Here is a 17,282-nt window from a genome sequence, read left to right on the forward strand (position 1 = left end):
AAAAAGAAAGTATTTCAGGGCAATACCTGAAAGAGAGATACCATAATAGAGGGAGCCATTATAGGTTTAAAGAGAAATCTGGCACTAGGAAATGTCCAGAGATCTACAAGGATGACCCTGTTGGGGGAAGTCCTGTGCATTTGTCAATAAAGTACTTTTGAGCCAATAGGAAACCTAGATAGGAGGGACTAGGAGTCCATGAGGACTCTGGGAAGGAAAAACACAGGAGAGTCAACATGTAACGCCATGGGGGTAGGAAGCCCGGGAACCATTCTCCGGTAAGAGACATACTTAGATTAACAATTATGGAGTAATTACTTAAGTCAGAGGTAGCCAGTAAGAAACAAGCAAGGCCAACAGCTTCATTATTAATATAGCCTCCTGTGTGTTTATTTGGGACTGATTGATGCCCGTAACAGAATGGTGTCAGGAGTAAGCAATAGTGGAGAGGCTACCTTAAATGCCCTTTCCTGATATTGAGATTGATGACTGCCTTATATGCCATCTTAGAGCCTTCATTCCATAGCTTATGGAAGTAGAAGCAAACACCCACAGCTAAACACTGAGCTGGACTCCTGGAATCCAGTTGTAGAGAGGGAGGAGTGATGAGCAAAGGAATCAAGACCATGCTGGAGAAACCCACAGTAACAGCTGACCTGAACAAGGGGGAGCTCATGAACCCCAGACTGATAGCTGGGAATCCACCGTAGGACTGACCTAGACCCCCTGAACGTGGGTGTCAGTTAGGAGTGCTAGGCAATCTAGGGACCTCTGGCAATGGATCAATATTTATCCCTGTTATGCAAATGGACTTTGGGAGCCCATTCCGCATAGAGGGATACTATCTCAGCCTGGACATATGGGGGAGGGCATAGACCTCTTTGAAGATACCCCATAGAAGGCTTCACCCTCCCTGGGGAGCAGAAAGGTAATGGGATAGGGGGTTGATGGGGGGCACAGTAAGAAGGGAGGGAAAGGGAACTGGAATTGACTTCTAAAACAGGACCGTTTGTAATTTAAATTAAAACAGGGAAAAAAAGAATTACTTTCAAGTTTTTAAACATTAGAGTCAAAGGCACACTTCCAAATTTAAAAGATTTATCAGATGAAAGCATGGCTGGCTGAGTGAATGAACAGAGTGAGCTTCAGAGGTCACATGATTGTCTAATGCCAGAGCACTCTGCATTTTCACTTTCTTCATTAAATGTATATGTCACAAGGGGCCATGGAGCTGATTCCAACTGGTCAGAGTGCTTGCCATCAAGCTTGAGTGTGGTCCCAAAGTCCTCTTGGAAGGAGAGAACAGATTCCTACCTGTTGTCCTCTGATTGTCACATGTACCCTGCAGTGAATGCATGCATGCCAATGCCTATGTGCATGTTGTATGTTACCCTGCCCACTTGTTTGCACACACTGTGTTGTTCATGTAGAGATAAAAATGTCTCATGATGTGCGTCTTAATTAGGGTTACTGTTGCTGTGATGAAACACCATAACCAAAGCACCTCGGGGCAGAAAATGTTTATTTGTCTTACTCTTCCACATCACTGTTCATAATAAAAGGAAGTCAGGACAGGAACTCAAACAGGGCAGGAACCTGGAGGCAGGAGCTATGGAGAGGCCATGGAGGAGTGATGCTTACTGACTTGCTCCCCCATGGCTTGGTCAGTTTACTTTCTTATGGAACCCAGGACCACTTGCCCAGAAACCCAGGACCACCTGCCCAGAAGTGGACATTCACACAGTGGATTAGGCACTTCTTCATCAGTCACTAACTAAGAAAATGCCATACAGACTTGCCTATATACCTGTATTATGGAAGCATTTCCTCAACTGAGACTCTTACCTCTCCTCTGACTCTAGCTTGTGTCGAGTTGATATAAAACTAGCCAGTACAACCAAGCCCTTGTCAACTTGGCAGATTACTATTAAACCACAACCTTTTCTTTGTTATTCATCCCCAAGATCGAACATTAGTATAAACATCAACATTCCTTAAAAACTCTAATACATGAAAGTTCAAAGGCTCTTCAAAATATCCAAACTTCCTTTTAAAACCCCAAATTGTTCTAAAACTGCAAGAGCTCTTTGAAAGTTTAAAGACTCTCAACTGTGGGCTCTTGTAAAAAATAAAAAAGTAAGTATGTTCTTACTTCAGGAGGGACAGCCCAGGGCATAGTCACAAATCAAATCAAAACCAAACCCCAAATGTATAACTGTCCTAATGTCCTATTCCTGGGGTCCACACACAATCTTCAGGGCTCCTTCAAAGGGCTTGGGTCCTTCTCCAGCTCTGCCCTCTGGAGCACCCACAGTTTGTCTTCTAAACTTGGGAAGGCTCCATTCCACTGCTGATGCTGTTCTTGGTGGTCTTCCCGTAGTACTAGCATTGCCAAAACTCTGGTACTTTCTGTGACACCCAGCCTGCATTTTCACCAATAGCCTCTCCTGGGCTCTGCACATGGTTCAAAGTCTCAAGTTCTCTTCATCAATCATCCCAGTAAAGCAAAGGTTTTTCTTTAGTCGTTCTCATCTCTTGTTAATCACAGCTGCTTTTGTAGCTCAGGCTGTCCAGACACCACAGATTATTCACATAAATGACCTGGCAGAGTCTTTGCTTCCCCTCTGAAACTTCACAAGACAGGGATCCATTGTCCGCAATGCTCTGATGATTTTTTTAATTGAAAATTGATTTTTCTGTCACATACAGTATATCCTAACCATAGTTTCCCCTCCTTCCACTACTCCCAGATCTCCCCTACCTCCTCTCTCCCCCAGATCCATTTCCCATCCATTTTCTCTTCAGAAAAGAGCAGACTTCTAAGAGATGGCAGCCAAATATGGCAAAAATATAAAGAAGAGGAGGAAGAAGCCCTCCTATTGAGACTGGGCAAGGCAACGCAATAAGAGGAAAAGAGTCCCAAGAGTAGGCAAATGGGTCAGAGAGAAACCTGTTAGGAGTCCCACAAAAACAAGTTAACAGCTATAACATATGCAGAGGACCTGGTCCAGAGACATACAGGCCTTGTGCTTGCTGCTTCAGCCTCTGTGAGCTCGTATTAACGCTGCTTAGTTGATGTAGTGGGTCATGTTCTTGTGGTGTCATCCTCCACGCCTTCTAACTCCTACAATCTTTCCTTCCCCTTTTCTGTGGGGTTCCCTGATCTTTGACTGTAGGGACTCAAAGGAGAGCTGCAATTTAGATTCTTTATCTAAATAATGTACAGCTGTGGGTCTCTTTACCCTCTCCACCTGCTGTCAGGAGAAGCCTCTTTGATGACAATTGGATAAGTCACCAATCAATGAGTATAGCAGAATATCATTAGGAATAATTTTATTAATTTATTCATTCCTTTTGTCAATCATGTTTGGTCCTAATTTAGGACTCTGAGCTATCTAGTCTCTCATTCCTGGCCATCCAGGTAGTGCAGAGCATGGGCCTTCTCTTGTGGAATTGGACTCTAGCTAAATCAGATATTAGATGGTCACTCCCCAAATTTTCGCCACCATTGCCCCCAGAATATCTTGTAGGCTGGGCATATTGTAGACCAAAGGTTTTGGGACTGGGTTGGTATCTAGGTTTCTCTTTTGGTAGCCCGCAGAGTAACTTGCCACAACAAAGAGATTAGAACATGTGCTTGAAGGCTCCACGCAGGTACCAACTTGACCTCTCTATATAAAATGGATTTCGTTAATGCTGTCCTTGGCAATGTGGTCCTGATGTCAGATTTTGGAGAGCAACATTCTGTCCTAGCATCAGTCCAGGTGGTTTAGAGATCTCTATCCAACTCCTTGGCCAACAATTCAATTGAACGCAACCCAGTCCTACCACTGGAAGCCTTGCCTGGCTACAGAAGACAGCCACCTCAGACTTTGTATCCTCCATTAATAGGAATCCTCATTAGTGTCACCCTAATAGATTCCAGGAAGTTTCCACTGAACTAGATTTCCACACCTTCTCCCAAATGCCCCCCCATGTCATCTGTCCCTCCCTACTCCTTCTTCTTCTACCCTGACCTGATCCCTTTTGCTCTTGTCCCCCACCTGTCCTCAGTCCAAGTCCATACAGAACAGCCTACTGAGTTCTCAACAGTCAGTGGCTTTTCTAGCCCAAAGTCCCAAAGTCTTCCCACCAAAACAACATGGTCATGTCTGTCACAAAAATACCTTATGAGCCTAGTACCAATATCTGTCTTACTTAAGGTTACTGTTGCTGTGAAAAAACACCATGAACAAAGCAACTTGGGGAAGGAAAGAGTCTGTTGGAGTTATGCTTTCACAGCACTGTTCATTGCTAAATGAAGTCAGGACAGGAACTCAAACAGGACAGGAACATGGAGGCAGGAACCAATGCACACACCATGGAGTGGCGCTGCTTACTGGCTTGCTCCTTGTGGCTTGCTCAGCCTGCTTTCTTTATTTTTTATTTCTTTTTATTAATTAATTTTTTTACTTTCCAATTCCAGTTCCCCTTCCCTCCTTTCCTTCTCCTCCTCCTCCTGTGTCCCCCCAGTTCCCCCTCCTCCCATCTGCTCCTCAGAGAGAGTGAGGCCTTCCTTAGGAAGTCTACTAAGTCTGTCCCATCATCTTGTTGAGGCAGGACCAATGCGCCCCACACCCTTGTGTCTCCGTATAGAATGGGCTCCACTAAGTCAGTTTGTGCATTAGAGTTAGATCTTAGACCCACTGCCAGGGACCTCATATATTGTCCCGGTCATACCATTGTCACCTGTATTCAAGGAGTCTAGTTTGGTTTTATGCAGGTTCAACATTTGTCATACCTGAGTTAGTGATCTCTCGCTAGCTCGGGTCAGCTGATTCTGTGGGTTTCCCCATCATGGTCTTGACTCCTTTGTTCATATAGACTGCTTTCTTATAGACTCCAGGACCACTATCTCAGGGATGGCACCACCCATAATGTACTGGGCCCTACAATATCAATCACTAATTAAGAAAATGCCCTATAGCCAGGGCTTATAGAGATATTATCAGTTTATGCTCCGTCTTCTCCAGGGACTCCAGCTTGGGGGAAGCTGACATAAACTATCCAGGACAATGCATGCCTCCGAAGCTATCTCTATCACTAAATGATGTGCCGTCATATGTTTACCATACTACAATCACGCTGACTAAAGCCACAAATGCAGGCCACAAATTGTTGTTTCAGAGAGATAGTCGGAGAGTAGCAGGATAAAGAAAGGAGAAACCCAAACCCGAGATGTGTTTTCTTTTTTTTTTCTCAGTAAAAGCCCGAGTTTGATTGTGTTCCATTCCTGTATGTGCTCCTCATTCTTTCTGTTGATCATTCCCACTATTTTAGGTTTTCGAGTTAATTCTCAGAAAATGCATTAGCATTTTCTATGAAGTTTGCGGTCATCATTCCTCATTTGATGGCTGTGCCAAGCACCAAATTGTCCTCATTTACCATACGTAGTAACTGTCAATTAAATGTAAATAACAGTAACAGATATTAATAGTACTTTTGAAAGTCTAAGTCCCAACATCATGAATACAACTTTTTAAATGCTCTAAATAAGACAAAATACCTCTGGGGAATCATCAAAAAAAAATGAAAAAAACTTTCAGTATGATGTTTCAAAGTAGTCCTTGGGGTCTATTAGGCAGAGGCAGGCCGGCCGTTTGCTGCTGCACTCAGTTTGTATAAGGTAAAATACATTATGAGCTTTGTGATGGAATTTTTATTGAAGAAAATAGGCCACTTTTCAGCACTTTTTTTTATTTATCAATGCTTGACCATTAGTAGTATGTGACACAATCCAGCTGAATGCATAGCTCGGGGATGTAGACCTTCTGACAGTACAGCCCCCTACATAAACCAGCATCATGTTCGTTACTCTGCCAGCTTTCCCCACTCTATACCGTAAACCATTATTACCGCCTCTGCTGTAGTTAGTGCTAATTTACATTACCTGAGCTATAAAAATAAAAGATTCCCTGGTAGCAAATTCACAGACTCCATTTCAGCGAAGCTGTACACCTTGTCCATCTGAAACGGCAAATGTGCGCCTCAAAACAAAGCGAAACGAAAGAGAAAACTGCATTGAGCTTGTAGCTCAGTGTATTTTAGGAGACAGAATCGTGAGTGAAGCAGCAATGCTATACTAGTCACCTGCTCAAAGACAGGAAAAAAATGTCAGCCATTGGCATTGTCAGCATTCAGACAGCTGAAACTGTGAAGAAATCTTTACCCAGACCAATGACTGACACCGTCCTCTTCTGGGCACACTCTATTCAATAGACACAGCCAGCGCTCATTCAGGGTTCACAGGTCTTAGGCACTAGTTTAATTGACATATTTATGTACATACAAAGAAAGACAAAGTTCAAAAAGTTTTCTAATTTACAAATGAATACATTGTAGTTGATTCACATTTTAAATTGAATTATTATACTAATATAAAATAGAGAAAAACTGTTCTTAGTTGCGGAAGGACATATTAAATATGTTATTCCGTTAGAAAGTACAGGGGTGTCCGCAACAGTGATTAATCCACAGTTGTAAAATCTAAGTTGTATTTCTTCTCTTAACCTTGCAAGTATATGACAGAATCACACCATGTATTGTCAATATATTAGATAATATTTTTTCCATATGAGTATGGTCAGTGTTTAAATATTTTCAAAACAATGTCTAGTGTAAAGTTGATAATTAAGAAGAGTAGGAGATGGGCATCTCTTCGATAGAGTGAGTAGTCACATGGGTAAGGAAAACATGTAGACATCTCTGTTCAAATCTCAAAGCAAGGGAAGGGCTAAGAGAGATAAAACACATTAATTAAAGAATAACTGCAAATAACACTAAAAATAACCCAATGAAACTATTAAAAGAACTTTTAAAATGTTACTTGAAAATTCTTAGAAAAAAATCTGCTCTTAAGGTGTTTCTTTCAAATATAGGAGTGACTATTATGACAGACAACCTAGAGAAAACTTGTGGCTACACATGACTGTATACATTTCAGGAGGAAATTTTACCTTTTTATTATCCTTCCAAGAGTTAAGAAAAGCAAACTGATTATATTATCAGATTCTAGGACAGGAAGTCAAAGCAATGCCAATGCACAACTGGAAAACAAGGTTGCTCAAACCTGAAACTCTTTATCCAGTCATTCCTCCAAGGAGTTACAGATTTCACAATATCAGTGTGTATGCACAAAGAAGGCTTTAAAATTTTAAAAAATAGTATGAAATATATCTGTAATTCATTCTAAAACCAACAAAAAACAAAACCCTGTATGTATATCATATTAAATCTAACTAATGAATTCTAGTAACTAACTTACCATTGACAGAATTAGGTGGGCCTAATTTATATCAAATGGTTATTAAGTCAATGTAATGATCCAAGCAATAAATACCTAAGAATCGTGTATTCTCATCTGCAAATTACAACTTTGGGGGAAATGACACCAGATGGCCACTGTGGACCAAAACCTTCATCTGTATGCAATTTGGATTTTAAAAACACTGAGGACCCACATTTGAGCATCCTCCAGCTGATGTTAGCAGCTAGACCTTAGAAGTACTAGATATCCCCACAAAGGCCAAGAAAGGCTAAGGTTGCATTAAGCTCAAAAAAGATCAATTTATGCTGGGTAATTTTAGGGAAGACAATTAGATATGTATAAGTGAAGAAAATCTTTTCGGTAGATTATTGCTAAAACTCATAATTGGCCTGTAATCTTTTGGAAATTGGGTGGTGGTCAACTTTATAAAGTTACAGAAAAGGCTGAAAAAGTTGCATGCTTTAGAAACATAGTGTTCCCATCGAGCCTGCACTTTAGAAACATTAGCAGGAAATAGATGCCTTTGACTCCTCTGTGTCTCCTGTTTACAGTATTTTTTCTTCTCTAGCTGGAATCCCATCGAAGCTGGCTGATTGTTTCTCTGAGCCTTTTTTCTCTTCACATTCAGAACAAAGAGGCATCTGCAATTTCTGCCAAACAATACAGAAAAGACAATTAGAAGAGTTGAAAAATAGGCATATTTGAGGTAAAAATACAAAACTGTAGTAGTACAGCAGCAAAGTCCAACATTGTAAACAAATAGCATCTAGCCCACAAGGAGAGTCCCAAACTAAACACGTATTCAGATTTTACCACATGTAAATACTGTGTTTACAACTGCTACAGTTCCTCAAAAGCTACTGTGAGAAAGCTGGCCAAACCATCCAACAAAAACTCATGCAACTCTAAAAACTTCCTGAACATTGATACCATATAATATTTTCAGAATTAAACTTTGCAGATAAACGTACTATTAATTTTTTGTGGAAGGTGACTACTTTTTACACCTACTCCACTCCCCCAGTCACCTTTAATGTCTTTCATCTTGTAAGAATTACAGATTTTTTTTATTCTCTCTTTGTTTTCTTGGTTGGCAGCATAGAGGGAGAGGAGGAGATCTGTCCTTCATCTTTGCAGGGCCTCATGTAGGCGCACTAAAATATTTACTGGCAGGCACAATAGAAAACCAAAGTTCAAAGGTCCAGGCTGAAGGAACTATACACATCCTTTTTTTCTCCTCAATATATGTTTTTATTTAAATTAGAAATATGCATGCTTCACATGTCAATCCCAGCTCCCTCTCCCACCCCTCCTCCCTTGTCCCTCCACCAGCCGCCCCAGCCCCCAAGCCCAATCCCCACATCATTCCCCAGGGAAAGTGAGGCTGTCCTTGGGGGGTTCTCCAGAGTCTTTCATTTCATCCAGGGCAGGACCTAGGCCCTTCCCCATGTGTCCAGGCTGAGAGAGCATCCCTCCATGTGGAACAGGCTCCCAAAGATCATTCATAAACCATGGTAAACGCTGATCTACTATCCAAGGGCCCAGAGATGTCTGTGGCCTCCTCACTGACACTATATTCATGGAGTCTGGATCAGTCCTCTGTTGGCTTCTCAGACATCAGTCCTGTACACATTCTTTTAGACAATATATAAGGTCTCACATCTTTTAAAATGGCTTATCAAGTAAAAGTGCTCACTACCAAGCTTGACGCCTGGAACTCATATGGTGGAAAGAGAAAACAGAATCCCTTACATTGGCCTTTGTCCTCCACATAAGAGCCATGACATCCTTCCCCATACACACAAAATAAATTAATGTTTAACAAAATAAACAAGAATGGCCCCGCAACACAGTGGACACAAGAAGGACTTTCTGGATATAATGAAAACCAAATAGACTAACAAGGGAATACCTGTGTTTCAGGCTCTGATTCTGCAGTGAAGTTTCTTTGGGGACCCTCCTCATGCTTCACCAAACAGGAACTACCCTCCTATAAAACAATTAAAGTAGGTCAACTGAAATCAAACAAAGCAAGATGATAGAGGACCCATTGTGGATTACTCCCATTAAAAAGTTTCTTTAGATTCAATGCATACTAAAAGCTAAAGGCAAAATCCTGTCAGCGGGATGGGTTCCCAAGAGCTGGCAAGTGTTCAGAGTCATTTGCATCTCACAGGAGCTTCTCTCTACCCCTGGTTACTAATAAGCTGGATTCTAAAGAAAAATTCTTTCTCTGTAAAACAGTCAAAAGGAGAGAAAGATTAAAGAAATGTTATATCTATGATTCATTTGGATTCTAACATTTAAACTAGTCATCAATGGTGAATGTGCCTGCAGGGACATTAATATTAAGGCAGGGGACTGGAGAAATTCCTTGGCAGTCAAGGGTGCTTGCTGCTCTTTCAAGGGACCAGAGTTCAATTGAAAGTGTCTATGTTAGGGAACTGATACCCACTATGACTCCTGCTTCAAGAGATCCAATGACCTAAACTCTGCAAGCATGTGCACAGAAGTCACACACATACATGCAAATGTACACACACGCGTGCACGCCCATGCACGCACACACACACACTCGCATACATATATTGCACACGCACACTCACATATTTATACAACCTCATATGTACACTCACACACAAACACACACACATGCATGCATGCATTCACACACATACCCATGCACACACAATCAAACATACATACACAACCACACACAAACACGCAAATAAAAATAAAAATGGGTCTTGAAATATTGAAAGACAGGAAGGAATTTCAATTACATTATCATAAATATGTCTGACAAAATACCTCAGTATATTTTTAAAAAGGCAATATTTCTATGGTTAAAAGATCCCCGTATTTTACAAAGCAAGAAGCCACGTGTTCCCTTTTGGCCCCGTTGAGATGTGAGCAAAAGAAGTTGCCAATGGAAACAGTTCCACTCAGCTTTCACTCTGATTGCTTCCCTCCTTTCTCCTCTCCCTGTCTCTGTCTATTGCTCCTTTCTCCCCTTGCTTTTCTCAGATCATAAAAAGGTGCTAAGATGGAGTATGTCAGTGTCCCATATGCTGAATTCCTGTAGTCTTTCCCATGCATAAAACAGAGACTAAGAGCTTAATAAATGGACAGTGGATAGCTCTTGATATTCAACCACTCAGTTTCTTTGCTGGGGTGGGGGTATGTGGATCAGGGACGCCATTTAGCTTCATTCTGTCATTTAAAGTACTCTGAGAAGATGATGCCACAGAGATTGTGGAGGGGATAGAGATTCTTGCATCTCAGGATTTAGAACTAAGTTCTTCTTACATGCTTCATATTTGAACCTCCCACAAGCATCATGTCACTCTCCTATTTTTCATCTCTTTATGTCCTTTACCTCCATAAAAATCCTTTTTCACGTGGTTTTGAAGTCCTACCGTCACTCCCTTCATTCTAACAGCAGCAAGTATCAGTTATATCCCTGCTCTGTCAGCACCGTGCAGACTGACTACAGCACTTTGGATTGCTTATGTACATATAATTTTTATTGAATGTTTTTTATCAATATATGCCTAATGGAAAAGTAATGCGAAATAACAGTGGAAACCAGAGTCAAAACATTATTCTATAGAGAAGCATTCTCAATACCCAAGGAAAGAAATGTGGCATATTCTCCATAAAGGGAATATTGATTGCTTGGATAACTTGCCATTCTTTTCAAACAGTGAGGTAAAAACTGTCCTTGAGTGATGGTGAGAGTATTTGTAAGGAATACTTTCTAGGATAAAGGGGAGGAACATTAATGGATCTGCACCATGGGTAATGGACTGGTAAGGATGCAGTAAGATGGGAACTCTGAAAGGAGAGGAGAAGGAGTAAGTTATGGGGAAACTCAGGTCAAACGGTGATTTTTACCCATAGAAAACCCCACTGTAAGGTTACGTTTCCAATGGCTCCTCACAGACAGAAGCATGCTGTGTTGGAATCTAATAACATGTAAACTGTATTTCATAGAACTCATCCCATGAAATGGTTTCTCAAATATGTTGCCATCATGATCCCCTCTCTTCAGTGAAAGTCCGTAATCTATGTCAGTTCTGTAGGCATGCCCCACTTTGCATGACCCTGGAGATCATTTACAGGAAGCTGTTAATTTTTATTTTGTTTGCATTGTTTTATGATTCCTCCTGTCATCTACACAGATGCACAGATTTCTTTTTTTATCATGACCATTAAATACATATGGAAACACAACAAGTATCTGTCACATTGATGGGATCTTTATGTTATACTCCAACAGTACTTGAAATAATTACAGGTACTCTGTTTCCTAAAATTCTTCATGGGACAGTTGAAATGTATAACAGTTCTTCAAAATGTTAAAAGAAAAAAATGTTTTATGTTAATCGTGGTTTGAGTCCATCTTCAATCATTAGTCAGTTAGTATATGTGTGTGAGTAGGTACGAGTATATGCACATTTTATGTGTGAGTGCCATGTGGGCATTTGTGTGTTTCAATATGTATGTGCACATGTGCACATGTGTACCTGGGACATTTGCTCCTATGCTTATCATATTTATTGCTGCTGTAATACTGGGATTTCCTTGTAAAAGGTCTTTAAATAATTTCCTTGTATAATTCTTATAAATACTTATGTATCAAATTGATTCTCCTTTAAGAGATAAGTACTAACAAATTTGTCTAAAATGCAAAAATTGGTAGAAGTAGAGCTACTATGAAATGTTAAAAACCAGGGATACCACAAGGGTTGAAGGGCGAAATGCGAGGAAGCAGAGAGGGAAGTGAGATTTGGAACCAACTAACTTGAGCAGCATCCCAGAAATGGAAGGTGTAAGAGATCTTAGACACCTACACTGCTGACCACGCCCAAGAGGGCGTGGTCACAGGTACTTAGTAGAGGCAGGATATAAGAGTTTGAGGAAAGGAGGCACATGCTCTCTTGGGGCGCAATCGTGGTCAGAGATCAGAGTGTTCTGACCCCCGTTCTCGGCTTCTCATGCAAGTGACCTCTCCCTCTCTAATAAACACAGTATGACCCCCCATTTCCAGTTTCCTTGGCGTGGCTCGTTTCTCATCTAAAGGTCAAGATAAAGGTCATCTTTCCACATGCTTTTATTCCTAGCACCACCCTCCCCCATCCAAGGCCTGGAGTACAGTTAATGCAATATTATAGAATTGAGTATATCTGAGAATATAGTTTTCATACAGCATAAGTTACAATTGCTACCATACAATGGTTTACTTTTAAAAGGTATAACTGGGAATCGGTGTGTTTTTCAAAGTTAAAGACTTGCAATTGCCATTGAAGTGAAAAAGAAGATAAAATTAACCAGAGAGGAGATTGAGTTTTAACAACCAATTAAAAAGTAACGCCAATGTGATAGGCAAATTATTGCTTGTTACCGTTGTGTCAACAAAATTCTGTGGGATGCATGCTACCAATGACAAACTAAAGATTAATATTAGTATTAGCACTGTGAGAAAATAATTATTGCACAACATGTTCCTTTTTCCTAGAGGAAATTAACTGGGGTATAAGGAAGGGCAATATGTAATACTGAATTGTATTTTCTGGGAAAAAGAATGCAGATTTGGTCATACATGCAGGATTGGTTTCCACATGAAAAATGTACAAACAACAGGTTTAATGCTTATCACAGAAATATACTAAGTTAGTCACGCATGCACAGTGGCTGAAGCAGGAGGATTACTGTGAGTTTGATGTCATTCTGGGTAAATGGTGGATTCTAAGTCAGATGATGATATGTAGGGAAACTATGTTTAAAAAAATCAAAACCAAAGAGTGAGAATAAATGGGGATAAGCTTTTGATAGCTCGCGAGAAAGAAAAATAATGATTGTATGAAAGCATGGAAACTTAATAGAGTAATAGAAAACAATGAAAGAATGTGATAAGAACATGCTCAACTAGCAAAATCTTTGAACTAAAAAATATGAGAGAAAATGCTGTCAGTAATTACACGGCAGTGGAAGAAGGTGTGTGTGAGAGCCACTAAGCTAAGAGACAATGTGAAGTGCGGAAACACAGGGCTGAGTTGAGGAGGGTAGTGTGGAGTGTTGAGAAGCTTGGTTTCCCAAGAAACAGCACCAGTGATCTCTCAGGATGTTCCACCACACATGTGACCTTTTATTTCCCTCTTCGTTCCAAACGAAAACAAACTGCGAAATGTTCTTAACCCCTAGTACACTACTTAACAACAGCCATGGGAAAATGAGGTGAAGGAAAAGCTGGCTTGGCTGTCCCCGTTTTCTCCAGATTTATAACATGACCGTCTAATTAAAGCTATTTTAAAGGTGAATGACTGTGCCTGAAATCAGCTTCAGGCATTTCTCAGCATTTAGGCCAAAACATCAACAAGAGACATGGTAGTAGGGGCTACTCAAATAGCATACATTCTAGGAAAGTTCTCACAGTTGCGCTAATATGTATAACTGGATCCTGGTCATGTTACTGGCTGACCCAGGGATTTTTGGTCATATTCTGTATCCTATATTGAAAAGAAGTACATAAAAATAAATCCAGTTACAAAAGGCGATCTGAAAGACAGCACTGGTAATGCTCAGATGCATTCTCCCCTGTGCTATCGAGGGTAAGCTGTGACCAGTGGGAGTCAATCACACAGCCATCCCTAAAAGTGGCCTGGGAAATTTCATGTGTTTTCCTCACTTCTCTCTAGAGTGCCGAGGATCAGCCACAGATGACGTCAATATTTCCACCATCATTCCAAAATGTGGGTTTTCATCTTCTGATCACACATAGATTCCCACTTTAACTGCTAGCCCTGCTTCAGATACTTAGATTAAAAAATCTCATTTTTTTCATATTTGGCTGAAACTTTATTCATTCTTCAGTATTTTAACAAACCATACACATCTCTGTTATGGTGAAATAATACAGAATATAGACACTTACTGAAAAGTACAGATTGTGAGGTTTCCTGAGTCAGAATTTAGATTTTGTTACCTCAGAATTAATGTGCATCTAAAATTATAAATCATTTCAGATGGAAATTTAACTTAAATTATAAATTTAGCTTATATAAACAATTTGTGAGTTGTACTAACAGTTATGAAGATGACATTTGCCCTTAATAGGATCTGTAACTGTGATCCCTATCAAAATTATAACATGCAGGCTTATTGAAATTATCAGGTTGTTTGAATAAGTTATAAGACATTGCATGGGGCTCAGAACAGTCACTTTGGTATTAAAATGGAATGAAAAAGCTTTAGGACTTTAACTTCCTATTTTCAGAACTTTTTTGAAGGTACTGGTATTAAGATAATTCGGTAATTCCCTAGGGATGAAAACACCAACTGGTTATCTAATACCAAATGGTAAGCTCTGAAGGCTTGCATACAAATACATGCATACATTACAGGCTTAGCTGGTTGTGTTTATGCATGTAGGAGTATACATGCATATTTAAATGAGCAAGGAGGGCTATATGGGAGAATTTGGAGGAAAGAGGTCTAACTATATTATAAATATATCATAATCTCAAAATATAGTAAGTATTAGTCATAGTTACGGTTAAACGAAGTAATAAAATATTATGGAAGTGAATAAATGATAGACATATAGAATCTGTTTGAAGCCATCTGGAAAGCAGAAAAGTTAATTGATGACAAGTATGAGTTTATCTTTGTTGAAGGGGATAAAAATTTGGTGTATAAAGGGTAGCCATTGCATAAAAATTTGACAGCTAGTACAACTGGCTAAATAATTAAATAATTAATTTAAAAAGGGTTCATCGGGGGATTGCAAGTCTAAATGTTGGAGTGCAAGGAAAGTAAGCAGTTCTTGTGTGTTTAATCATTTAAATTAAGTTCTCTTTTCTGTCAGTTTACATATTAAACAAAAGAAACAAAAGTGGAGCTCTGCTCTCCATATGCATGCATAATGATGTTGAAAGTGTTTCCCTGTTGCTAGGCTGAAATGGCTGTCACACTTGCATAATGCTTAACACAGCTCATGATGCTGTCGCTCCGAGCATAGACAGTTACACTCAAATAGTTCTCACGGCTGCAAAAGTCCTCCAACACTCACGTGCTAATCAGGAAAAGGAGTGTTCTCATTGTAGTGTTCTCAATGTGAGCTTGTGGAAAGGGTCCTCAAATCCTCGGTGCTCACGATAAATGGTACCCAAGCTCTGTATGTCAGTGATCAGCTTACACTCAACGCACACAATCCTAAATACATGTGGCCCATAGAGCATAATTTAAAGAGCACTGGTTTAGGAAAGGCATAGCCACTATGGTGTATTGTCCAGTAACAAGTTATCTATTTCTTTTATTGTTGCAGTTATACATTAAAATGGTAATTTTATACAAGTTCTTATAGTATTGGTGACACAGTTTACATGAACTTTATAATGGGTGCAGAACATCTACTTCCAGAATTTATTAAATGATATTTATGAAATGACAATTTAATATATGCATCCATATACACATGAACATGCACGCATGCATGTATCTGTATGCATGTGATTAAAGATTTCGAGGCTCCAATAAGCTTATACTGATCTTAATAATCACTGCACTTCCTAGATGACAATCATCAGGCCCCAAAAGCTTTACAAAATCCCTTGGCTTTATTCATTCAGAACACTCCAAGTAATTGTTCAAAATGGGAATGATGCCCCCCAGTTAATTTTGTGATTATTTCTATTTGAAAACCACTGATAGTGAAATTTATGTGTAGCACAAAATCACCTGGAGTATTAAGATAAAAACATCAATTGTAGAGATCTCACCCATGGGAATGTTGACGTGATATTATTCTGAAGTCATAGATTAGAACTCCTAGTTTAAAACTTGAAAATTGGTATTCATACAGTGCCACTAATTCCTTCTTCTTAAACCCAAGTAACTTATCAGGCGTACATTTTCTCTGTCGCTCCGACTGATCACTATACACTAGAAATTATAGCTCTGGAAGGCTGAGACACCGGAACACCAGTGTCTACTGAAGTAAGGCTAGAGACAATGTTCCCATTGGTGCCATGGAAGAGTGTGCCAGGGAAGGACACGCCCATCGGAATTGTCAAAGAAGAGCAGTTTATGAAGGAGAACACTTGGAGTAGGAGAGGAGGATAACAGTAACACACACACACACACACACACACACACACACACACACACACACAGGATTTTGGCAGGCCCAACTTTTTAGTAAAATGGTAAACCAAAGTGATGCTTTAGAATATCAATGAACAAAGCAAAGCTTTCCAACTTGTCATATAAACAGGTAAATTCCCTCCTATAAATTGGCATTTGCCCCCTGTCAGTCCAGAGCCAGTGAGCTCCTACTTGAGCTCTTACTAGATCAGGTCACCTGTTTCTGTGGGTATCCCCCAACTGGTCTTGACATGTTAGCTCATGTTATCATTCCAACCTCTCTTCAGTTGGACTCTGTGAGCACTGGTCCAACCTTGGCCCTCTGAATATGGGTGACAGTAGTGTGACTTGGGAAGTCTGTGGGCAGTGGGATCAGGATTTATCCCTAGTACTTGGACTGACTTTTTGGAGCTCATTCTTTTTGGAGGGATACCTTGCGCAGCCTAGATATAGGAGGGAGGGCCTTGGTCCTGTCTCTAAGTGATATGCCAGATTTCATTGACACCCCATGGGAAGACTTACCCTCTCTCTGAGGAATGGATGGGGGGTGGGGTGGGGGAGAGGAGGGAGTAGCGGGAGTAGGGGAGGCAGTGGGAACTGGGATATTATATAAAATGAAAAAAGAGTGCATCTAAATTTTAAAATGATAAAAAAATCATTGACAATTTTCTTGTTCCTCTGCTGACAACCATTTGAAAACATTGCATAGATTCAGACTAAATTCTCTAATGTGGGAATCCAAGTCCTTACTTTGTGGTTCCTGATTAAGCTGTGGTTGAGTATCTCAGCACTTTCTATATTCTATTCTGTATCCATAGTGCTCTGGTAT

At 40.1% G+C, this 17,282-nt stretch overlaps 1 protein-coding gene across 2 annotated transcripts in view; it reads right to left on the reverse strand.

Annotated features, from left to right (window-relative positions):
* Nucleotides 1–5,719: 5,719 nt before the first annotated feature.
* Nucleotides 5,720–17,282, reverse strand: part of Luzp2 (leucine zipper protein 2) — a 368,204-nt gene continuing 356,641 nt past the window's right edge. For both annotated transcript variants that reach the window (XM_040733304.1, XM_040733305.1), the window contains exons 11-12: nt 9,219–9,296; nt 5,720–7,956 (exon numbers count right to left, since the gene is read on the reverse strand). In XM_040733304.1, the coding sequence (XP_040589238.1) occupies nt 7,852–7,956; nt 9,219–9,296 (183 nt within the window). In that variant the 3' untranslated portion in view covers nt 5,720–7,851. The remainder of the gene's footprint in view (nt 7,957–9,218; nt 9,297–17,282) is intronic.

Source organism: Mesocricetus auratus, unplaced genomic scaffold (genome assembly GCF_017639785.1).
Source record: "Mesocricetus auratus isolate SY011 unplaced genomic scaffold, BCM_Maur_2.0 Super-Scaffold_100030, whole genome shotgun sequence".
Taxonomy (NCBI): Eukaryota; Metazoa; Chordata; class Mammalia; order Rodentia; family Cricetidae; genus Mesocricetus; species Mesocricetus auratus.